Source organism: Heloderma suspectum, chromosome 6 (genome assembly GCF_057233095.1).
Source record: "Heloderma suspectum isolate Gila_16-S chromosome 6, 16-S_ref, whole genome shotgun sequence".
In the NCBI taxonomy this organism is placed as follows: Eukaryota; Metazoa; Chordata; class Lepidosauria; order Squamata; family Helodermatidae; genus Heloderma; species Heloderma suspectum.
The window spans coordinates 114,544,121-114,569,782 of record NC_139463.1 but is presented as its reverse complement, the minus strand read 5'-3'; the positions used below and the strand labels follow the sequence as shown (position 1 = coordinate 114,569,782).

The 25,662-nt window shown below is 43.1% G+C and overlaps 2 protein-coding genes across 2 annotated transcripts; both read right to left on the bottom strand.

Moving 5' to 3' along the window:
- Positions 1-2,479: 2,479 nt before the first annotated feature.
- LOC146342628 (vomeronasal type-2 receptor 26-like) lies at positions 2,480-10,404 on the bottom strand. The gene is made up of 4 exons (XM_084807944.1): positions 9,826-10,404; positions 6,089-6,316; positions 5,388-5,514; positions 2,480-3,381 (listed from the first exon to the last, which is right to left on the bottom strand). Exons 1-4 carry the CDS (start codon positions 10,402-10,404, stop codon positions 2,480-2,482), a joined length of 1,836 nt encoding a protein of 611 aa, XP_084664070.1.
- A 5,331-nt stretch (positions 10,405-15,735) lies between these two features.
- On the bottom strand, positions 15,736-23,054 carry LOC146342627 (vomeronasal type-2 receptor 26-like). Its single transcript, XM_084807942.1, has 3 exons — positions 22,849-23,054; positions 15,859-16,150; positions 15,736-15,753 (listed from the first exon to the last, which is right to left on the bottom strand). The coding sequence occupies exons 1-3, from the start codon at positions 23,052-23,054 to the stop codon at positions 15,736-15,738; spliced, it is 516 nt and encodes a 171-aa protein (XP_084664068.1).
- Positions 23,055-25,662: the final 2,608 nt, after the last annotated feature.

Sequence of the window (25,662 nt, the reverse complement as noted above, 5' to 3'; positions counted from 1 at the left end):
TCATTTCTTCTCCCCCTTGCAGTTTGACTGGGGACAATTAGAACCTTTGCCTCATGGCACTGTCTGTGTCTGATGTAGGGATGTTAGAGAACTCTGCCACGGATCCCAGGGAGGCCGAATTCCAATGAATTCACTCCCCCCCGGAATCTGTGGCAGAATGGAGCAACCCACCCCACCACCCCACGAAAGCCCTGTGAAACAGAGCCTACCTGGCTACGGCTATGGCTACGGCGGCTCCAGCCTCTGCTGGGCTGCGGCCGCAAATGCAGGCCACTACTAGGGATGGGGGAGAATTTCTCCCCGAAACTTCGGGGGGCCGAGTGCCAACATATTCGGCCCCCCGAAGTAGTTTCGGGGAGAAATTCTCCGCACCCCCCCCCCCGGGATGGGACTTACCTTTCCCGAATGTCCCTCCCGGCAGCGGGTCCCGGCGGCGGTTCGGCAGGTCTTCGACAGGGGCAGAGGCGGCAGCCGGTCTTTCGACCGGCTGCCACCGCCGCCATTCCAATAATAGTTAAAAAAAAAACGCCCCCGTGATAGGCTACGTGACGATTAACGTAGCCTATCACGGCTAGATTTGCAAAGTCAGCCGTGATAGGCTACGTAAATCGTCACGTAGCCTATCACGGGTGACTTTAAAAAAAAAAAAAGCGCGTACGGCTAATGGCGGCCCCCATAGGGAGCCGCCATTCCCGTTCCTTGTTTGGTCGCTGTAGTCTACGTAAAGATTATGTAGACTACGGCGAAAATAAGGGCAATGCTATTTGCGTTGCCCTTATTTTCTCCGTAGTCTACGTAAAGATTTACGTAGACTACAGCGACCAAATAAGGAACGCGAATGGCGGCTCCCTATGGGGGCCGCCATTTGCGTACGTGCTTTTTTTTTTTAAAGTCACCCGTGATAGGCTACGTGACAATTTACGTAGCCTATCACGGCTGACTTTGCAGATCTACCCGTGATAGGCTACGTTAATCATCACATAGCCTATCACGGGGGCATTTTTTTAAAAACTTTTTATTTCGTGGCCGGGCGAGGCGAGGTGCCTCCTCCCCGGCCTGAATTTCGGCCGGGCAAGGCGGGAAGCCTCCCCCCCCAGCCTGAACTTTGGGGGGAGCAGCGAAGCGCCTCCCCCCCACCGTGAAGCAAGCTGGGAGACCAGGTAAGTGGCTTTCGTGCACCCCTAGCCACTACGCTGGCCGCCATTTGCGTCCCTGGCAAGCCATGATAGGCTATGTAAGTATCTACGTAGCCTCTCACGGCTCAGAGCAGGTACACAAATGGCGTAGCGGCTGCCATTTGCATCCCCACTTTTGCCATGATAGGCTACGTAAATATTTATGTAGCCTATCATGGCTCAGCGAAGGGATGCAAATGGTGGTTGCTAAGCCGGCCGCCATTCACATCTGCAGACCTGCCGTGCGGACGTACCTGCCCGGTGGCTCCGTGGAGTTGCTGTGGACTGGAGCCAGCCAGGGTAGGATTTTGGGGGGAGGTATGGAGTGCCTCCGCCCCCACCGCGAATGTCACCCTTCGAAAAGGTAAGTGACTTTCGTACATCCCTAGTCTGATGTAGATGGAAGGATCTGTGATACATACTACACTGATTTGTTAGATATTAATTTTTGCCTATCATAGTGGATTAGTCAAACAATAGTCAATTTATGAGTAGGATGGTCATGTAGGCCTAGGATTGGACCTGCATGTAGCAGTCAAACCAATCAAAATGGCATTGATTGGTTTGTTAATATTTGAGTACAATTCTTTGTCATTCTTACACCATTTATTCTATTTTGTTAGTGTGTTGATTGCTTTCTTATGGCCTTCTGTGAACAGTTATATTATTTTTAAATACTCCTGTTACTAGGTCTGTCAAGTATAATAGTTTATTATATTATATTAGAAGATACTATATTTAGGCAATGTGTTTCAATCAATTAATCGGTTTCAATTAAAATGTTGAGTCTGTCGTCTTTTACACTGGTCATGCTTTACAGTCTGACACACTGGGCTGCAAAGGTGCAAATTGGAACTCATATTAGACCACCAGTATGTGCTAGTTTCTGCGCCAGTTCTGAAAGAATCACAGCAGCCTGCCCCCTGACAGAAATACATCTAGGGGTAACAAAGGGGAGTGATTTTCCTAGAACAACTTTAATTCCTCCAGTCATCCATTGCTTCTCAGGGGCTTCTCCCCAAACCATGGACAACTGGTTATGTTTAAGTACAATTGTCTCCAAGCAAGTATGGTAATAACAACCAAACTGCTGCAGGTTTTATGCTGTGTTAACGTTAACTCTTGCCTCGTGGAATGATAGCTTTAATGCATTTATTTCCAAAGGTAAGGAGAATTATTGGATTGGCCAATACCACAGACACAAAACTAGATGGGATATTTCGGTTGGGATTCATGTACATTGCATTTATGTTCTTGTGTAGGACATGAAAGAACATCAATGAAAGCACAAACTCATCTTTTATTTATATCTTTCTTCGCATTAATTGCTCTTTCTTGTTCAACTCAGGCCTCACCAAAATAATGTAACATTTGGGAGAGAATATGCAGCTGAGTATGCCAGCAGTAGAAGCTAAAATGGAGAAGATCTCCACAGCCACCATGTATTTTCCTCTTGTGCTCAGGTAGGTTGGAAGAAAGGACACCCACACACTGCAAAAGACCAACATGCTGAAGGTGATGAACTTGGCTTCATTAAAACTGTCAGGCAACCTCCTGGCCAGGAAGGCCACAGTGAAGCTGACAGCGGCCAAGAGGCCCATGTAGCCCAAGACACTATAGAACATAAAGACTGATCCTTCATTACATAACAGGACAATTTCTTCAATCATTGAAGTCATGTCAAAATCTGGGAAGGGAGGAGACATTGCCAGCCACATAACACAGATCCCTACTTGAATACTGGTGCAGGAGAGGACAATGGAATATGCCAATCTTTTCCCCACCCATTTCCTCATCTGGGATCCTGGTTTGGTAGCCATGAATGCTAAAACCACAGAAATAGTTTTTGCTAAGATAGTTGAGAGGGACACAGAGAATATGATGCCAAAAGCAGTTTGGCGAAGAAGGCAAGTCACCTTGTTAGGCTTTCCAATGAACAGGAACGAACAGAGGAAACACAAGAGGAGGGAGATGAGGAGAATGTAGGTGAGGCTTCGGTTATTTGCTTTGACTATGGCGGTGTCCCGGTGCCTAATGAAGATGCCAAGCACCAGAGCTGTGATTAGAGACAATAAAAGTGCAGAAGATGTTGAAATGATGGCTGAAGTATCTTCAAAAGCTAGGACATTTGGAATCTTTAGAATGCATTTCTCCTGGAATTTGTTTGGGTAGTGACCTCCTGGACAATTGACACAGGTTTCCATGTCTAAAAAACAAAATATGACAATGTTGAAGTTAAAAAAATGTTCCCAAAATTAAAGGCAGCTGCTGGCGAGATCACATCACTCCAGTGCTGAAGGAGCTGCACTGGCTACCAGTTGTTTTCCAGGCCAAATTCAAGGTGTTGGTTTTGACCTTTAAAACTCCATACAGTTCTGCCCCAGCCTATCTCAAGGAGCGCCTCCAGCAACACCAGATAGGCTGCTCAACAAGATCAGTCTCGGATGGCCTTCTCTTTCCCATCAGCCAGGACAGCTAGGCTGGTGAGGATGAGGGAGGGGGACTTCTCTGTGGTGGCTCCCACTCTGTGGAACTCCCTCCCTAGGGAACTCCGCCATGCCCCCTCTTTAATGAGCTTCCACCACACATTAAAAATGTGGTTGTTCAGGAAGGCATTTGGGGTGGGCTAGGGTAATTTTAGAAATGTGATGTTTTTAATGTTGAATTTTATTGTATGAACTACTTTTATTGTTGTACATCACCCAGAGTGGCTGGGTGACCAGCCAGATGGGCGATTAATAAATTTAATAAATGAAATAAATAAATAAATAAACACTGCCTTACAAGGTGTCCATACAACTCATCCATCTGTCTGTCTGTCTGTCTGTCTGTCTGTTCATCTATCTATCTATCTATCTATCTATCTATCTATCTATCTATCTATCATCTCTCTCTCTCTCTCTCTCTCTCTCTCTCTCTCTATCACTATGGCGGGTTTTGAAAACATCTTCCCAAGATTCTTCAAAAAGAAATGCCAATTCTGATATTTCCTCCATGAATGACATGGGTATTCCTTGTGATATTTTACCCTTTCCATCTTCTTGAAATCACCGTTATTATGTAATGAAATGAGAGAATAGTTTTGGCAGCAGTCCAACACCACTTTTTTGCCATCATAGTCTACTGTAGCTGTTTCCTTTTGTTTCAAGTTATTTTATCTCATGCTGTCTTCATTCTGGTGTACCTAATTTTTCATGGAGACTCATGATTATGTTCATACCACTCACATGATGCTTAAAAAATACTCTGTTTTAAAAGTCTGTGAGAGCTGCCAATTAACACAGTACCACCTACCTGAGTTGTGCTGGTCACTGGTTTTTGAAGGTTGTGTACTTTTAAATCAAAGGTCTAAATTTGCTTGGTAAGGAGATGTTTATTTTGTCACCTATACTACACTGACCTGGAGCTGAGGTGTTCATAATTTAGACATGGTAGGAAGGTTCACTGCAGGTTCAAGGGGAAGAAAAGCAGAAAACAAAATGTGATGATCATCCTGTGGCAATGAAGGTGAAGGGAGGCTTCCTCAGGACTGTGTCTTCAAGGCCATTATGCTAGATGTGATAAGGACATGAACTCCATTTGAGGCCTGCTCACCTCATCCACCCCAAGCTGCAAGGCCTGGGTGGATGTGAGCAGACCTCCCTCAGCACATTAGGGTGTGGGCCATGAGGGACCATGGGTAGGAGGAAGTTCATAGGTCCTGAGCAGGGCAACTTGCTGAGGATAGGGTGAGGAAGAAGGCCAAAGTTCACAACCACAGACTGATGAGTGTCCACACCAGAAGGAGGTAGTTTCTTGTTATGTTCAGTTTTATACTGTCGCCATTCTCCAGAAAACTTGTTGCTCAAGTCATTTGAAACTCAAAAATGTCTTCTCTCTTAAATTGGGTTGGAGGTGCAAGCATTTTCTTTAACCGCTTGTTCACCATTTCCAGCAATGCCAAATACCATTAATAGAGGGTCATCCTATGTCTTCAGGGTCACATAGGACCTCAGAATTATCTGGAAACTTTTTTTTTAATGTGTGCTAAAATGCATTACCTGAATTTCTAAAAAATACTTCCCTCAAGATTACATATAAACAATGAGAACAATACATAATGCCATAATTCAAACAAAAACAAAACCTCAAGGTTAGTGACCACAGAACCTGAAGAAGGGCTGTTTGCATTTTCCTGAAATAAAATGTATATTTTGATATAATCTGCCCTACCCTTTTGTGGTGAGAACATCCCATGTGGACATGGAGCACAATCATAGCAGCAGAATTTCTTCCCCTCCTTCTTTTTCTTGCTGTAACCAGGATGGCAGTTGACATTACACAGAGAAAGAGGTGGCACCTATCCATACATATAGAGAGAGAGTTTAGCATTAAGAAATGATTGGAGCACCCATCTCACATCAGATGATCATCAGTAATCAGGAAGGCCAATGACATTAAATATTAGATCTCTAAGTACATAGATGGCATATTCAGTGGGAAGAATACCTGTTGTCCAAACCATTGTATGAACACAAGAAAAGGAGAATTTATATTTTTAGGCTTATCAATCAGGTTGTGTGACCATCTAAGGTCAATAACAAAAGATTTCTCTCAGATTTCAATGGAAGTAATGACAGACAACATTATCTATCCTCTGTTGGTTCATGTTAGTCAGAAAATGTCCTCTCAAGATGTAGCATTTTTATTATCATGGCTTTTCTCAACTGGAAAGCCTACCCTCCAAATGTTGATTTACTCATTTTAAAAAGTCATTTCTCCTGTTTGCTAATACAACACAGTATCCCAGTAAATTTCAGATTTATTATGCATTGAATAAAGAAATGCTTCCTTTGCTTACAACTATCACCCCCTTATTTCATTGGATGACCATGTATATTAATAGTTGTGAGACTGTGCAGTTGTTTTCCCACCTGAGTCAAGTGTCTGTGCCATTCAATTTTGTTCTCATTAATGGTGAATCCTTTGCCTGGGGTAGCATGAGGATCCAACCTCCCCACTTTGACCTTGACATAGGAGTTATTTGGGAAAGTGACCAAGTTTGTAATATCAAATCCACCTGCTAACTCTCCACATTCATTAAATGTTATTTCATTTCCAGCACTGTTGTTGAATGAGATCCTCTGAATCAATGAGTGGAGCTAGGTGGAGAGAGAAAATGGGAAAATGGTCTATAAAGTGTTGTAATATTCTTATTAACATTAATTAAATAGCTTTCCATGAAAGTAGAGTATCCCGCTTTAGGTATCATATATAGGGAAAGAATGGCAAACCATGGATCGCTTTCACGCACTTTCCGCACTTTTTCCAACTCTAGACTTATTTCTCCATCACACAAGGGGTTCATCACACGAGGCTGAAATCTCACATCTTTACCAGAGCTTTCTGCTTCTGAATTCTTTGTGGGATTAAGTTTGGCTCCTTTACACAGGTGGACACGTGCTTTGAATAGAGGACTTCCTTTCCTGGGAAGTTCTATACGTTTCTATATTTTTCATTTTACAGCAACCAGATGGCACTGTGATTATAGTGCAACATCGTAATTACACGCAGCTGATAGATTGGATTAACATCCCGTCATGCGTTATCTCTGATCTTTTTAAAAGAGGGATAAAGGTCAAAAACCATGGGAGGGGCCCTGGAGGTTGATGACATCATATAAAGGACCTGCAGACTTCCATAAGCAACCAATCTTGATTGCACAATACAAGAGAAGCTCTAAGTCTGTATCTAACCCTATTACTGCATGGCATATGCATTTGGCAAGGAAGAGAAGCAATTTAAGAAATACAAGAGTAGGGTATTGATACCCTGTACTGATTTAGAGTATTACATTAAAACAAATCAAATTGGGGAGGTATATGATATTTATTGGGCCCCCACATGGGGAGGGGAGGTTTAAAACTTCCCTCCACATCTGAAACTCTACTGGTAATCTCCACCATAGTTATGGAAGATAGAAAAAAACCTCATTGGAATATTTCTTTTACAGGTCCCATAGCTCTGTCTGTGGGGTGGATGAGGGGTGGGGCGGAGGGTTATTGTTAAAATCATGCCTCAAGAGGGAAGTGTTAAACATCTCCCTGCAGAGGGGTCCCAATAAAACTCAGATTCCCCTTAAAAAAAAAAAGAGCAAAAAAAGAATGAAAAAGGCATTGGTACTAACTAGAGCTGTGCACTGCTTTGGTCTGAATCCCGAAGTGAATGGGAATGCTTTGGGGGTGATTCATTGAGCTCCAAAGCCAATCAGAATAACACGAGGTGGTCTGAAGCGAAGCAGGTTGCCCCGAAGCGCCTCGGTGTGCCTTGGAGATTTGGAGCTATTCTGAAGCCATTCTGAAGCCCAAACATACTGTCTCTAAAATGTATCACCTTGTGAAAGATCAGGGAGGGAGAGAGGAGGAGGAGGGATGGGGAAATGGTGAGCCTTGTTGAATGGCAACTCTAGTTGCCAGATTAGGGCTGAACTTAACCCAGCAGTCTCTAATCAGTGGTGGAGGAGGGGAGAGGATGCTGTATATAAGAGGAGATCAGTCTGCTTTTGTTTCACTGTGTGAGAGAGAGTTGGCTAGCTGGATCTGTGTGGTGTGTGTGTTCTACTGCAGCTTCAATTCAACTATTCCTATTAGTCTTCCCCTTCTTTATTTTCAAATAGATTCTTTATTTAAAAAACTACAACATTTAAAAGTACTTTAGTTTCCTTGCCTTGTTCTTTGTCTCCCCCCCATCCTTCTCAATTCCTGTATTCCTTCCCTTCCCATTTCAACTCTTATCTTTGTAAAAAAATATATACCAAAAAAAAATGACACCCCCCTTTTGCTTCTGTTAGGCTTCAGAGTGTACCCCCCCTTAACTTGTAGGTAGTTTTTCTTTCTGTATCTCCTTTTCTCTTGCTCTTATTTGTGTGTGTATGTGGGGTGGGGGGATCTGTGTGTGTACAATGTGCTACACATGAGTCCATACAATATAGTGGGCAAAGCACTACACATATACATTATACAATATATAATATATGGTGCACAAAGCATTACACACACAATTTGTTTCTTTAGTGTGGTGCAAAGCGACCCCAATATGAGGCATCTAAGGGGTCGTGGCAGGGGTAGAGGTGGGCAAGGTCCTGGTGGGACCAGTAGCTAGTCTAGATAGTGCATCCTGGTCAAGGGCAGACCTGTTTTCCCAGGTAATGTTTATTGTATTCAGCCAAAGACAGCTGGAGGTCATCCAATGTGAACCTGAATAAGAAAATACTAGGGGAGAGGGGTTATTTTGCCCTTTAAGAGATGAGGGATAGTGATCTCCTCCTAAGCACGTCTTAAACATCTAACTCCTCTGATTATCCCTTTAGTTTGTTACCTTTGTTCTGAGTTTCTGAGAATAGCACATTTTACCCGTGCTTATCACAAAAACTACTGGGCAAAACTATCTGAAATTTGGCAGGTTCAATAACCTGCATTGGGGTGCCAGATGTCCAGATTTCATGCACTTCCATGGAAACAGTGAAAAGTTATAGCTCAGTGCTTTGAGAGTTTCTGTTGAAAAAAGCACATTTTACCTGCACCTAGCACAAAAAAGCCTGTGCCAAACTGTCTGAACTTTGGCAGGTAGAATCACCTCCATGGGGGCTGCCAGGTCCCCAAATTTCTAGGGATGTCAGAGAAATCTTTCACAGACCCCAATGAGGCCAGATTCTATTGAATCCAGCCCCCCAAAGTCCATGGAGGATTGGATCTCTTACCTCCGCTTCCCTGCGAAGTCCTCGCCGGCCGGATCCTGCCTTCCACTGGCTCCAAAGCCCCAGTGATACGGCCACTATTGCCGTATCGCTGGCTGGACTGATGGACTGCAGCTGCAAATGGCATCTGCTATGCCATTTGCATCCCTGCTCTTTGACGTGATAGGCTACGTAAATCTTTACGTAGCCTATTGCATGAAAAAACAGGGACACAAATGGTGTATTTGTGTCCCTGTTCCTTCGTGCGATAGGCTATGTAAAGATTTACATAGCCTATCATGTCAAAGAGCAGGGACGCAAATAACGTCTGCTATGCTGGATGCCATTTGCGGCCGCAGTACGTCAATCCAGCCAGTGATATGGCAATGCCAGCCATATCGCTGGGGCTTTGGAGCCGGCCGGCGGCTCTGTGGAATCACCGCGAAGCGGAGCCGGCCAGCAAGGATTCCAGGGGGAGGGAGGGATCACCTCCCCCTGCCGTGGACCTCCCTCCCACTGGAACGGCAGGTAAGTAATTTGTACTTCCCTATAAATTTCATATAATGATAATACAAACTGAAAAAAGTTATGGCCATTTCTGTTTTCCAATGCAAGTCAATGAGAAAACATAAAATCTGAATAATTTGATATCCGAATCTCACTTTGGATTCAAATCCGAAGTGAATTGGATTGGGTCCATATTGGTCCGAAGCAATGCAGGGCCAATTCAGAAGGTCTGAATCGGCATCCAAAGTGAATCGGGGGTGGGTGGGTGGTCCGTGCACAGCCTTAGTACTAACTGCTATTCCTTTCACATATCATAGTTTGGCTTTTAGTGTTCAGTGGCATACAGCATGTTGCTTCATTGTTCAGTAATTAGGTCATGACAATAGACTAGGTGATGAAAATTGACTTCTGTCAGTGAGGAAAGGTTACCTGCCAGGATTCTACATTCTGGGGAGACAGTCTGCCTCTGCTCTCCATTGTTCTGTGGCTGGCTCTAGCTGAGTACGAGATGTGTAAGGCATGTGCCACAGTATAGACAGCATTGTAGATACTGTAGCTGTGGCCGGTCATGCTCATTTCAAAAAAGGATGCAGGAAGGCTCTCCAGCATCTCCTCTCCGTTACATGTTCCAGCTATGAAACTCAGAATTGAGTTAGAAAGTGAACAACCAAATGCTTGTTCCCAAAAATCTTTAATAAAACCATCTTCATCTGCCCAAGAAGGATTTACAAGCTCAAGAAAGTCTTGGAAGCCTTGAAGCTCCTTCGATGGAATTGTAAAGGAGATAGCACCATGGAGCATTTGTATATCAAAACCACTAACCGTTAGAAAGGTATTTAATGTGAAATCGATTTGGGCTGTTGTAATCCATACCTTTGCTGCAGATAACTTTTCCTCATACTGAGAAAATATTAGGTGATATAGCCTGCTTGCATGTATAACTGATTGCAACCATGTAATGGATGCAGTTTCTCCATGTATTACAACTGCATTGGCTTTGCTCACCATGAAAGCTGGCAAAATACTCCGTCTGTTATAGGTTATTTCATGTATGCTGTTGTAAATATACAAATTTTGTTGAACCCTTTCTATGAAGGCTGAACAGATTCTGTTCTGAGAAAGAAGTGGCACCACAGTCTGCAAGAAATGATCCCCACCATCGTCATTTGTAGCAATGAGCCCTACCCATTTCCACTGGAAATGCAGAAATAAGCGAACAAGTCCTTGGTATTGCAGGGTTTCACTGGGGACCATGCGGTAAAAGGTAGGGAAATTGGTGTGATCATTCGCTGCAGGTTCAAATGACCCATATGAAATCTAAAAAAGAAAAGAAAAGAGAAGAAAGGCCAGGCATTTTAGAGTGTGAAGACAGGTATGTGATGGCAGTCACACACAAAAATGCTTCCACTGTTATAAGCCTCAAAATTCGACTGCTTATACAAATGACACCTTTTGAGCTAATAATGGGTTGGAACCCTAACATGGGCAGGGTGTGGGATGGGGGTGTGGGGAGACTTAGGGTGTCTCTACATTAAGGGAAAATCCTGCAGCCCTACCAGAGCATTTTGCTTCCCTTTCTGTGGTGCTATTAGGATTGGTTCCTTTAGATGACGAACATGACATGGAATTGAAAATGCCCTTTCTCAGCAGCTTTCTATATTTTTCAATGGAACAGCACCATGTACTGGCAAATTTATTGTGGTACACTGGCACTACACACTGCGGAAAATGTGGGATTTAAAAAAAAATATTCCTGCTTATCTCCAGTCTTTTTAAAGGTGACTAGAAAAAACCTCAGGAGACATCCTAAAGGTTTATGACATCATGTAAAGAACCCGCAATCTTCCATGAGTGGCCAATCATGAGCACATGATAAATGCTTCATGTAGAAATGGCCTTTAATCCTCCCCTCATGTGGTCCTCATCTGGAACACCTCCCCTGCCACATACCTTCAATTTGCAATGCCAAAAAGGCATCCAGTTGTAATGTAAATTGCACATATAGGGCAAAGGGTTAAAGGTCCCTACTTACTGTAGAGCCCTAATCCATATGAGGTCCCATGACCTTACATTTGAATAAAAAATAAAGAAAAACCTAGCTACATCTTTAAAGTAACATGCAGGACCTCACACCACCTTTCTGAAAGCAGAAATGATGTAGCACAAGAGTCCTGATCCTTCCTCTTTTTGTGTGGTGGGAAAATGGCGTGCAAGGACATCATATCACACATGCTAAACTAAATGTGTATTCACACTTTGTGTGTGCTTGTGAGAATCTAACTTTAATAAGTCATTCTCATTTTGTGTAAACTCTACCTATGAGGAAGAGAAGTCGGGATGAGCTCCCTAGCTCCACCCCATCCCTTGCCATTCTCATCAGTTTCTACATCTGGACAGTTGTCTGCAGAAGACAGTTTCCTCTATCCGTGGAAGTTCTGCCTGAGTTTTTAGAATCCTGATTCTTAAAATAACATCACGATTAGCATTAGTTAAGTATTCATAATCCCATTTTTCAGACAGGTAAACTTTCAAGAAAGCAGATTCAAAGACAGTGGGAGGAGGGGGGATTGCCAACACTGTATTTATACATTTCCTTTTTAAAAAAACCCAGGGAAATCCAATGACAAAAACCTGCTGGTTTAACACCAGCATTAAGGCTATCTGATGTTGGCTCAAGCTTCACAAAGCCAGGAAATTGGAAGGTACTGCTGATGCCTTAACTGACACGTCTGGTCATGGCACCCGCCAAGCCCTGACCTGCCCCACCACTCGCTGAGCCACCCTTACTCATCCTGGGCCCATCTGGTGATCTATGCAGCTGCCATTTTGCAAAAAAAGAAAGAAAAAAAGGCATCCACAGATATGCACACATTTGCTCTTATGCAGAATAGCACTGTGAATGGGTGATATACCATTTGACCCACTTACATCTGTAACCTTGCGTATATTGACCATTCACAGGGCGAGTTTGCATAAAAGCATATATGCACATATCTGCGAGCACCATTTTTTTTCACAAAATGGTAGCTACAGAGATCGCTGGATGGGCCCAGGGTGAGTGTGGGTGGCTCAGGAAGCATGGAGGGGGGGAATCAGGGGTTCAGGGGGTTCAGTGGGCATAGCTTGGGGCAGCAAGTGGGTGGGTGGGGAGTCCACTGGACTGCCAGAACTGTTCAGGCACCCACACCATCTCTAAGCTTCATATCCTGGCTTTGTGGAGCTTGAATTGACATGAGATAGGCTTCGCTCTGCACAAAAACTGGCAGTTTAAAACATCATTTTCAGAAGTAACACTGCTTTGAATAACCTTTGCATCAAAAGAATTATATTTAGGATGAAAGCCTTAATTAAAATTCTAATTTAATTTTTGAAACACACACACATTTGTAAGTGTTAGGTGCTTCTAAAAGGGAAACTTCAAACTCCTTGAAGTTACAAAGGATGAAATATTTACCTTCTACAGGAAAAGCTTTCCTCAACATTTAGAAGTGGACATGGATTCAACATGAATTCAACAATTCACCTGTTGAATTCCTGCCTATTATTAAATTGTCAAACATCAAGGATGTCTGCTTAGTGGCAACCACACATACCATGCTGAACTACTTTGAGAGACTTCTCAAGAAAGTGAGCCACCAACATATATCAAAGCAAGTGGAGACAGAAGGAAATTGGACACAAGATATTCCAATTCAGAGAGCAAAAAGGAGTCAATGGTGAGATAATCAGGAAAGGGTAGAAGAAGTGAAGGAGGAGGGTAAAACTTGCACTGAAAGTTTAGGAGGACACCTTTCTATAAAGAAAGTATTCTAGCCTGTAGCTAAGAGAAACAGGCTGGGTTCACACATCTTGCTAACCTATGGTGGGTGGCAAGCTACACTGGGTAGGTGGTTATGCAAACAACCTACTGTGCTCCTGTCAGACGATCAGGCAAACAAGCTACATAGAGTAGTTTATTTCACACCCCTCACCCCTCCTTCTCCTGTAGTCCTCCTGCCCAGCTGGGCAGGTATCCCAGATTCCTTTGCAGTGGGAATAGAGATCACTTGAGAGGAGCAGAGTTGCAGCAGTGTTTTTTTTTGGCAGCTCTATATGCAATCTCTGTAACCCATGCTGTGCAACAGACAACACACTAACCCACCATAGGTAAGATAACCTTTACTGCAGACCATGGGTTCTCAGGGTGGCTTATTTTGGGGAAATAGCCCACTGTGTGTGTATGTGTGGGGGAGCATCCCACAGAGAATACGCTAACACATCATGGGTTAGCGTGTTGTGTGATCCCAGCCAATGAGCGGGTTTGCATGATCATTTTCAGCCACTGTGGCTTATTTAAGCCACTGTGGTTTGCAACACATGCCAAGCTACTATGGCTGAAAATGATTTTGTGAACCAGCTCAATGTTTGTCAATTTCACACTGTCATAAATCTCTGCAGTCTAAGGTGGGCAATGTTTGGAACACAATTTCCTTGACTGGTATTTTCCCACCTTTTTCCTCATGTGGTAGGATGCATGTTCAAACTTTATGGCATGTATTGCTTCTCTTATCTCTGTTCCCAACTTACTTCTTTTTAGAATAGCATGATTCCTCTAGATATTAACTCCTATCACCCTTGGAGGAACCGTCCTCTACACATATTAGAGGGTGTCTAATACGTGTATAACAGATCTCCCATACTGGGAGTCAGGACATCCGGGTTCTAGTCCCCACTTGGCCATGGAAGCTCACTGGGTGACTCTCGGCCAATCACAGACTCTCAGCCCAGCCTACCTCACAAGGTTGTTGTTGTGAGGATAAAATGGAGAGGAGGAGGATTATGTGTGCTGCCTTGGGTTCCTTAAGGAGGAAAAAAGGTGTATATAAATGTAATAAATAAAATAAAATAAATACACAAATAAATTAAACACAGTGTTGTATCTAGGCTTAATTTTCCTCCATGAAATTTTATTTGATTCTGAAATAAAGTTAATAAAATAAGGGCAACAAAAAGAACATATGTAATAATAAATCAAGAATACTAAAGAAACAAAGGAATTCACTCATTATAATTCTTAGTCTATAACCAATATTCTTATGGAACATCTGCAGTAAAAAGGCCTAAGGAGGAGAGCAATACCTAATGAAAGAGTAAAAATACAATTTATACAGCATATAAAAGGAGCACGTGCGAACGTATGTTATTTTGTATGTAGGTGTGTATTAGTCAGAAAAAATATAGGCAATTGTACTTGGTTGGAATTTGATCAAAAGGTTGAAGAGCTTCAACATAGAAAATGAATGGAAATTATGGTGGCATACTATCTTTCTTAAAGTTAGGATTCCTTGCTTGCTGCACTTGCTGAGTAAGTTTATACATGTAGTCATAAATTCCCAAATTTTATCAACCCACTGCTGTTTAGTTGGGCCAGATCTACACCTCATGTCATAGGTACTCTCCCATCAGGAGATGGGAGAGTACCCTCTTGTGCAGAGGGTACAAGAGGGTACAAGAGGGATGCCCTCTTGTGCATTTATACCTCATAGCACACACAATGACATCTGTTGTGGTACTTTGGATAATATGGAATAAAAAATGGGAATGACACTAGAAAAGTGGTATATGAATTGTTTAATGTGCCCCATCAGTTATCAGTGAACTTAAATACAGATAAAAAGCCCTAGTGTAGATCTAGGGATGGTTGCTTTGGACACTTCCAATTAATTAATTTTATTTAGAGGAGATGCACTGAAATCAATGGAACTACTCCAGGTATGACTAAATCTGGATCCAACCCTCAAAGTTTGGATCGTCTTCGTTAAGAACGTAAGAACATACATTAAGAAGAGCCATGCTGGATCAGACCAAGGGTCCATCTAGTCCAACATTTTGTTTACACAGTGGACAACCAGCTGTTGACCAGGAACCCACAAGCAGGGCATAAGTGCAACAGCACCCTCCCACACATGTTCCCCAGCAACTGGTGTACATAGGCTCACTGCCTTTGGTACTGGAGGTAGCACAGAGCCATCAAGACTAGTAGCCATTGACAGCCTTCTCCTCCAAGAATGTGTCCAACCCCCCTTTAAAGCCATCCAAATTGGTGGCCATCACTACATCCTGTGGTAGCAAATTCCATAGTTTAACTATGTGCTGTGTGAAGAAGTCCTTCCTTTTATCTGTCCTGAATCTCCCACCAATCACCTTTATGGGCTGACCTGTGGTTCTAGTATTTTGAGAGAGGGAGAAAAATGCCATACACATATTTATTATACACATATTTAGATACCCATGATACACCAATGCAAGTACACATATTTCAGCTCCCATTACTCCCCCCCCCCCAATACTACTTTATCTTTACAGATCATTGAATTTCTGGAAAGAGAAAATTTAATCAAACAAATCATCAAATTACTGGAAAGAGAAAAGAGTGAATTATAGTTTGGGGGAAATCCCCATGCTCCCCTGCACTGATCCTACCTGTGGAATCTTGTAAAGACCTAAGATGTCTGCCATGAGTGAGGAGGTATCAGAACTAAGTCCCCCGATGACTCCTACTACATTTTTCTGGATGCCACATTGATAGTTTAGGAGAAAATAAGGCGTATTAAAAAGCAAGTTCAGAGTGGTGCGGTAGGTCATCCTTGAATCAGAGTAGCTGTCATAGATGTGGAACCCGAGAGTGACATTGGGCAAGATCTTGGGATTCTCATTGATCTCATCAATGGCAAATACCAAAGCCAGGATGTGCTGATAGAACTTTGTCGCCACACTGAAAATAAAGTGATATGTTATTTCACAGAGAGCTAAACAGTGCACAGCACAAGATCATTTCATCACAGTACTGGACCACTCTATATTTGACTGATTCAGCTTCCTGAGTCAACTACAAGAAGAGTGCATAACCAGCAAAGTCATAAACTAAGTTCTTTTGGAAAAAAGGAAGATGTACCATGGGTGGCTGGGTTATATATTTAAATACACCTTAAAGGCACGAGGTTGGGGAAAGCGGTTCTAGGGTTTGGGGAGGGAGACTTTTCCAGCCCTACCTGCAGATACCAGGAATTGAACCCGGGATCTTCAGTATGCAAAGCAGGTGCTCTACCACTAGCTATGGCCCTTCCTTGAAGGCAGGAATGGACAGAACTGATGCATCTAAGGCTTTGCTAGCCTGCTTCCTCATTTTCCTTTAGCAAGCTATTTCAAGACACAAATGGTCCAAAAATCTATTCCCTTCTAGAATGCTTTACTGAACTTGTTTCTGTTCTACAATACATCCTTTTGCCTGTAAGAGCACTATCTTTGAGATATCAAATGAAAATATAGTATAGCATGAGATCAAAGGGTGCTGCCTTACTCCTTTTTTTCTGTTTATAGTTTGCAACCCATTTTGCAGACAATGCTAGAAGTTTTGCAGCTGTGATTCTCAGTTGTCCTTTAGCCAACTATTTCAAGAAAGGAATAATTGAATATCCATTCCTTTATAAAATGCTTTAATGGTGGGTGTTTTCTTCTTCTATTCTATAGTTCAGCCCATTGCCAGTGACCATCTCTGTTTGGTAATTTAAAATGACAACATATTATGAATTGAAATCATTGGTACTGACAACTGCCATTGTCAATATGAAATATATCCCCCCACCCTCCATCAAGTAGAAAGACGTAGTGATGGAAAGCTTCAACTGTTATATTCTACCCAATATGTCCACCTTAGTGGGCAAAGATGGTTGGTAAAAGCCATTTTCAGCAATGAATTTTTCCTGATGCTATAATTGCTAACAGCACAATCCTATGCACAGAGTTCAATGGGACACAATCCTAGGTAAATAGGCATAGCTGCAATGCTATACATACTTAGCAGGGAGTAAGCCCCAGTGAACTCCGTGGGACTTGCTTCTGGGTAGACGTTAACAGTAAGCCCCACTGGACTCAGTAGAGCTTGCTTCTGAGTAGACTAGACTTTTATAGGATTGGATTATTAGTGTCTTTGAAACCATTTCTCCATGACATCTTATTCTATTCAATAAGCGTTGGACCAAATTATTGGTTTAATACATTTTTTGTATCATCCTTCCTCCAGAGAGTTCTTTGGCTTTGCCCACACATGGCTTTGCCCACAGATACTACTGTACCCTCACAACAATCAATAAATAGGTTGTAGGCCTAGAAACTGCCTTGTTGTGGTGAAGGGACTTGCGTAACTCAGTGAAGCCATAAGCTATGCTGTGCAGGGCCACCCAAGACAGACAGGTCATGGCAGAGAGTTCTGACAAAATGTGGTCCACTGGAGAAGGAAATGGCAACCCACTCCAGTATTCTTGCCAAGAAAACCCCATGGAACGTAGCACAAGGCTAAAAGAGATGACGCCGGAAGATGAGACCCTCAGGTTGGAAGGTGTCCAATATAATACTGGGGAAGAGCAGAGGGTATTTCCAAATAGCGCCAGAAAGAGTGAAGCGGCTGGGCCAAAGCCGAAAGGACACTCAGCTGTGGATGTGTCTGGTGGTGAAAAGAAAATCCGATGCTGTAAAGAACAATATTGTTTATGAACCTGGAATGTCAGATCAATGAATCAAGGTAAGCTGGAGGTGGTCAAACATGAGATGGCCAGATTGAACATCGACATCTTGGGAATCAGCGAACTAAAATGGACAGGCATGGGTGAATTTAATTCAGGTGACCATCATATCTACTACTGTGGGCAAGAATCCCTTAGAAGAAATGAAGTAGCACTCATAGTCAACAAAAGGGTGGGAAAAGCAGTACTGGGGTACAATCTTAAAAACAATAGAATGTTCTCAGTACGAATCCAAGGCAAACCATTCAGCATCACAGTAATTCAGGTCTATGCCCCAACCACTGATGCTGAAGAAGCTGAGGTTGATCAGTTCTATGAAGACCTCCAACACCTTCTAGAACTAACACCAAAAAAAGATGTCCTCTTCATCATAGGGGATTGGAATGCTAAAGTAGGAAGTCAAGAAATCACCGGGATAACAGGCAGGCATGCCCTTGGTGTACAAAATGAAGCAGGACAAAAGCTAATAGAGTTTTGCCAAGAGAACACGCTGATCATAGCAAACACTCTTTTCCAACAGCACAGGAGACGACTCTACACATGGACATCACCAGATGGTCAATACTGAAATCAGATTGATTATGTCCTTTGCAGCCAAAGATGGAGAAGCTCCATACAGTCAGTAAAAACAAGACCTGGAGCTGACTGTGGCTCAGATCATGAGCTTCTTGTTGCAAAATTTCAGCTTAAATTGAAGAACGTAGGGAAAACCACTAAACCATTCAGGTATGACCTAAGTCATATCCCTTATGAATATACAGTGGAGGTGAGGAATAGATTTCAGGGATTAGACCTGATAGACAGAGTGCCTGAGGAACTATGGACAGAGGTCCGCAACATTGTTCAGGAGGCAGCAACAAAATCCATCCCAAAGAAAAAGAAATGCAAGAAAGCCAAGTGGCTGTCTGAGGAGGCTTTACAAGTAGCTGAAGAAAGAAGGGAAGCGAAAAGCAAGGGAGAAAGGGGAAGATATATCCAACTGAATGCAGAGTTCCAGAGAATAGCAAGGAGAGACAAGAAGGCCTTCTTAAATGAACAATGCAAAGAAATCGAGGAAAACAACAGAATGGGAAAGACTAGAGATCTCTTCAAGAAAATCGAAGATCTCAAGGGAACGTTTTGCGCAAAGACGGGCAAGATAAAGGACAAAGAAGGCAGGGACCTAACAGAAGCAGATGAGATTAAGAAGAGGTGGAAAGAAAACACAGAAGAACTATACAGGAAAGATCTGAATGTCCCTGATAGAGTGCGGTCACTGAACTTGAGCCGGACATCCTCGAGAGTGAAGTCAAGTGGGCCTTAGGAAGCATTAGTAACAACAAAGCTAGTGAAGATGACAGTATTCCAGCTGAACTATATAAAATCCTAAAAGATGATGCTGTTAAAGTGCTGCATTCAATATGTCAACAAATCTGGAACACTCCACAGTGGACACAAGACTGGAAAAGGTCAGTTTACATTCCAATTCCAAAGAAGGGCAACGCCAAAGAGTGTTCAAGCTACCGCACAATTGCGCTCATTTCACATGCCAGCAAGGTGATGCTCAAAATCCTACAAGCTAGGCTTCAGCAGTATGCAAACCAAAAACTACCGGAAGTACAAGCTGGGTTCCGAAGAGGCAGAGGAATTAGAGATCAAATCGCCAATGTTCGCTGGATCATGGAGAAAGCAAGAGAATTCCAGAAAAACGTCTATTTCTGCTTCATTGACTATGCTAAAGCCTTTGATTGTGTGGATCACAACAAACTGTGGCAAATTCTTAAAGTGATGGGAGTACCAGACCACCTTACCTGTCTCCTGAGAAACCTGTACGAGGGTCAAGAAGCAACAATAAGAACCAGACATGGAACAACCGAGTGGTTCCAAATTGGGAAAGGAGTACGACAAGGCTGCATATTGTCACCCTGCTTATTTAACTTATATGCAGAGTACATCATGAGAAACGCCGGGTTGGATGAATCACAGGTTGGAATTAAGATTGCCGGGAGAATTATCAACAACCACCGATAGGCAGACGATACCACCCTAATGGCAGAAAGTGAAGAGGATCTAAAGAGCCTCTTGTTGAGGGTGAAAGAGGAGAGTGTAAAAGCTGGTTTGAAACTCAACATTAAAAAAACGAAGATCATGGCATCTGGCCCCATCACTTCCTGGCATATAGAAGGGGAAGAAATGGAAGCAGTGACAGATTTCTTGGGCTCCAAGATCACCGCAGACAGTGACTGTAGCCATGAAATTAAAAGACGCTTGCTCCTTGGGAGGAAAGCTATGGCCAACCTAGACAGCATAGTAAGAAGCAGAGGCATCACCTTGCCGACAAAGGTCCGTCTAATCAAAGCTATGGTTTTCCCAGTAGTAATGTATGGCTGTGAGAGCTGGATTATAAGGAAGGCTGAACGCTGAAGAATTGATGCTTTCGAACTGTGGTGCTGGAGAAGACTCTTACGAGTCCCCTGGACTTCAAGGAGGTCCAATCAGTCAATCCTAAAGGAAATCAACCCTGAGTGCTCATTGGAAGGACAGATACTGAAGCTGAAGCTCAAATATTTTGGCCACCTAATGCGAAGAGAAAACTCTCTGGAAAAGACCCTGATGCTGGGAAAGACTGAAGGCAAAAGGAGAAGGGGACGACAGAGGATGAGATGGCTAGATAGCATCACCGATGCAATGAATATGAACTTGAGCACACTCCGGGAGAGAGCGCAGGACAGGAAGGCCTAGCGTGCTATGGTCCATGGGGTCACAAAGAGTCGGACACGACTGAACGACTGAACAACAACAACAAAGGCCTAGAAATATAGCAACTGGCCCCAAATTTGGTTGAATCTAGATCTGAACCCATATCTTTGCAATCTTAGGCTTTCATGCTATTACACTACACTGTAGTGTGCTATATTTTATTTATTTATTTATTACATTTATATCCCACCTTTTTTCCTCCTTAAGGAACCCAAGGTGGCATACATAATCCTCCTCCTCTCCATTTAATCCTCACAACAACAACCCTGTGAGGTAGGTTGGGCTGAGAGTCTGTGACTGGCCCAAAGTCACCCAGTGAGCTTCCATGGCTGAGTGGGGACTAGAACCCAGTTCTCCTGACTCCCAGTCCAACACCATTTGCTACTGCATTCTACATAGGACAAACAGGCCAGCCTCTACACAAATGAATACATGGATTCAATTATGACATCATGAACAATGACAGTGTTCAGAAACCAGTAGAGGAACATTTCAACCATGCTCTGTCAATGACCTTAAGGTGCCCATTCTTGAACAAAGGAAATTGAAATACAGATACCAATCTGAAATTGCTGAAATACAATTCACCAAGAGATTCAACTCTAGTTCTTGTAATGGGAATGAGGACAAAGGTTGTCTTTGTTTGTTTTTATCACATGACATAAGTTAATTGGGTCAACGGGCAACTGTTAAGGTAATCATCACTATTTGTACTGTTTTGCCTTTTAATTCCCCCTGACAACACAATTTACACCTCCCTCATCCCTGGCATATGTATATAGATCTGCCAATTGGAGCGTCATGCATATGATGAAGTGGACAATGTCCACGAAAGCTGATGCCAGAGTGAATTTGTTAGTTTATTAAGGTGCTACATGTCTCTTTGTTGTTTGTGTTGCAACAGATGAACATGGCTATCCCTTTGGAAAGAAGAGAAATGTTAGGTGTGTGCTTCACAACTGAAGTAATATAGATGGATGTCTAAAGGTCTCCCCCATAAGATCATTAAGTCCAGGATCTAAAATTACCTAGCGGCACCACTTCTGAAGTGGACCTTATTAAAGTATTGGAGAGTTATATTCACATGCTTGAATTTCATTTAGAGATGGAAGAAGGAGGTTTCAACATGCCCCACCCAATGCAGGGGGCAGCCTATTGGATGCTATAAGAACATAAAAACATAAAAAGAGCCATGTTGGATCAGACCAAGGGTCCATCTAATCCAGCATTCTGTGCACATAGTGGACAACCAGCTATCTACCGGAAACCCACAAACACAGCATGAATGCAACAGCACCCTCCCACCCATGTTTCCAAGCAACTGGTGTACATAGCCTCACTGCCTCTGGTACTGGAGGCAGCACATAGCCATCAGGACTAGTAGCTATTGACAGCCTTTTGCTCCAGGAATTTGTCCAACCTGCTTTTAAAGCTATCCAAACTGGTGGCCATCACTACGCCCTGTGGTAGCAAATTCCATAGTTTAACTCTGAGCTGTGTAAAGAAGTTCTTCCTTTGATCTGTCCTGAATCTCCCACCAATCAGCTTCATAGGATGACTCTGGTTTCTAGTATTTTGAGAGAGGGAGAAAAATGTGTCATTCATATATATATATATATATATATATATATATATATATATACACACACACACATATACATACACACACACACACACACACACACACACACACACATATATATATATATATATATATATGTAAAGGTGTCCCCAACCAGTCTCGTGTTCGACTCTAGGGTGTGGTGCTCATCTCCATTTCTAAGCCGAAGAGCCAGCACTGTCCAAAGATGCTTCCGTGGTCATGTGGCCAGCATGACTGAACACCGAGGTGCACGGAACGCTGTTACCTTTCCTTCCAAAGTGATACCTATTTATATACTTGCAATTTCTTGCTTTTAAACTGCTAGGTTGGCAGGAGCTGGGACTGAAGACGGGAGCTCACTCCGTCATGCAGCATTCGGGTCTCGAACTGCTGTCCTGCCGACCTGCAGTTCAGCATCTTAACCACTAAGCCACCGTGGCCCCTTTCCTTTTCAAAATAATAGGTCATCTGCAGTCAGTCATACAAATATAAAGAATCACTAAAATAAAATTAAAGATCCTTGGAGCGGGGGTGGAGGTAATTCCTTACATTGGGATGTTAATCGATTCCTGAGATGGGTGTCTGTTGAAAAGAACTTTGTGGAAAATGTAATGGATATGAGATGCCATCCCGCCAATAAGGAGATCACCTGGCTGGTACCACTCATGTGGAATATATGCAGGCTTATTTCCAGAGCACTTAATCGTATGCACTTTGCACACCACATTTGAGAGCAGCAGTAGAAACAACACCATCCTGGTGGCAAACTCCCCTCTACACATCAGGGCTCCTGTGTCTCTCTCTTCATCAACATCACTGCTACCACCTGACTGATTTTAAAAAGATGGGTGGTAGCTGCCTCCATGAACGCATTTAAGGAGTCAGGTTTCATCTCAGCCTCATGTAACAAAAGCAACCCTTGAATTGAGAGACACTATTTGAAACATGACTCTCAGAATGAAAGAGGGAAACCGATCGAAATAGCATAACCCTGCCTCTCTCTTCTTCTGAAATGTAGCCATCAATGGTACTTGGGATAGATATTGCATATTTGCTTCATAATTCCCGCACCCCCACTCTAGAAAGCCACTGAAGCAGGTGATTCAATTATAGTCATTTTGATAATTACAGGTTAGATAAACGCTTCCACAATGCTTCTGGACTCCATAATGCATCATTTGTAGCAGAATTGATGAAGCAAACATATTTGCCTGATCTCCCTGCTACATTCTGCTGCTCTGTAATGGTGGGGAAGGAAATAGCAGGTAGAAACATGCTGTTGGAAGGGATCTCAATGGTAATCTAGTCCAGCCTGTGACAATTCAGGAAATCTGATGCAGTGTGTGTGTGTGTATGTGTGTGTGTGTTGGGTGCCACGTTATTAGGAAAGTTCAAGATGACCTACAATGACCAGATTTGGACAATACGCCATGGCTCGTCATGGGTGATTTAACCCACGATGAGGGGCCGTTCCTGTGGGCACCAGCTTACATGTCCAATGCCCTCTCAGGGTTGTTATGTTGTGGAAACCCAGCAAGTGTGGGTTATGTGAGGGTTAAAACAGACCATATGTTGCATATTCAAAATAGCGACTACATAACATTTTGAATATAAATAATCCAGGATGGGCTGTGATGTTTTGTGAACAACCGGAGTGACTCTAGGTGGGGAATCATTGAGGAGGTGAGCATGCTTGGAATAGAAATGCCAATCCTACAATACCAATCCTACAATTGACCTCTTCCTCTTTTAGGAAAAACAAAAGCAAATGTCAAAAAACAACCAAAAACTTAAACCCCAGCCCCGATCCTGCACAGGAACCAACATTACTTAACCAAAGATGAATTCATAGGATGCTTGCTGGCCAATATTCGTATAAATGAATACTTTTTCTGTTGGTCACAGAACTAGTGACTGCTGGATTTCCTAACACCCTCTGGTCCATCTAACATTGATTAGACTGTTTGCCATCCTGTGTTCTGCACTACACACTGGATCTTGGGAACAGTGATAAAGAGGACCCATCTGATCCATGTCAGAAGGGGTGCCTGGTGCATGGGGAATACAGCTCCAACTACGCTTGACCAGTTTAGACATGATACTGATGTACATGAATGTCTGAGGCCTCCCTAAACACGGCATCCTTCCTGAGATAGGTGGAATCTCTCTGCCAACACATGCTCAGTATGGAAAGCACTGCAAATAAGAAATCTACAAATCATTGTCGGAAAGGGTACTGGGTGTTAAAAAAGCCCCCAACAACCTGGTGCATTCCTTATTTGTCAGGGATGTGCTAAAATTTATTTCCCTCTGAACCTGCTGCACTCATCCTGGCATGGATCTCCCATCCTGGTGTAGTTTTCTCCATCCTGCCTCCTATGTCAACATAGAGTCAGATGAGGGAAGAGTTTCAAGAAGCACAGAGTTCCCAGTTCACCCTGAGAGGAAAGTCTGAGCAATTTCTGTCCTTTATGCCCCTCCCTTTTTGCAGCCCCTCTCAGTTAGCCTACTGAGGTGCAAAGGACTGTGTGTGTAGGTGGTGAATATACAAATATTTTGAATAAATTGAATGAATATATTATTATGGATGCAGATGGTCCTCTGTTATCTTCCAACTTCCTCCAGTCTTCACTCCCCTTCTTTTCCTCCCTCCCCCCTTCTCCTCTGGCCCTGGCTGTCTGAGTCTTTCTTGCTCTCTTCATTTCCATATATGGACCATCAGTGCTGAGTGCTTTGGCATCTCCTATATTTTTGGATGAATTAATTGGATCTTCACAGAAAACCAAACCTATAACAACTGTCAATAAATGTTTCTTGGAATGTAGTAAACTGGATATTCAAAAGGTTAGCATTGAATAGAATAGGGGACTAGAAAGCTCTATGCTAGAGGTGTAAAACCTCCAGTCAGTGGGCTGGATCTGGATCACGGGGCACCCAAGTCCGGCCCATAGAGCCTCCCATGGTTCCTCCAGGGGTGGGGCTTAGCTTCCAGTCCCAGCACCCCTAGAGGAATCCCCTAAGACTGCATTCCCACTGTTGTTTCTGATCTGAGATTGGACATAATAGCAGGGATATGGGGTGGCACAGAGCTGTCCCAACACACCATCAGCCCAACGCATGTGACAGGACATAGTCTCAGTGGAGCTGTTCACACAACATGCTAACCCATACTCAGTGGGTAAGTGTGGATTGTTGTTGAACCATGGGTTATTTGTTGAACCGTGGGTTAGTGTGTTGTCTGAACCCAGGACATTTTTCACAGGGTGGCTTGTTAACCATGTAGTGTGGCTTGTTAACCACCCTGAACAACCCAATGACAAACTTAGGGTTCTCAAGGTGCCTTTTTTGAGGGAAAAAACCTGC

Excerpts from the sequence above, each read along its gene's own strand:
- LOC146342628 (XM_084807944.1), bottom strand. The coding sequence starts at position 10,404 with ATGGTGAGCAAAGCCAATGCAGTTGTAATACATGGAGAAACTGCATCC. Across the intron at positions 6,317-9,825 it reads AGAATGTAGAATCCTGGCAG|CTCCACTCATTGATTCAGAG; the intron begins GTAACCTTTCCT and ends CTCTCCACCTAG. Across the intron at positions 3,382-5,387 it reads GATGTTCTCACCACAAAAGG|ACATGGAAACCTGTGTCAAT; the intron begins GTAGGGCAGATT and ends TTTGTTTTTTAG.
- LOC146342627 (XM_084807942.1), bottom strand. The coding sequence starts at position 23,054 with ATGGTGTTGTTTCTACTGCTGCTCTCAAATGTGGTGTGCAAAGTGCAT. Across the intron at positions 16,151-22,848 it reads GAATCGATTAACATCCCAAT|TGTGGCGACAAAGTTCTATC; the intron begins GTAAGGAATTAC and ends CTTTATTTTCAG.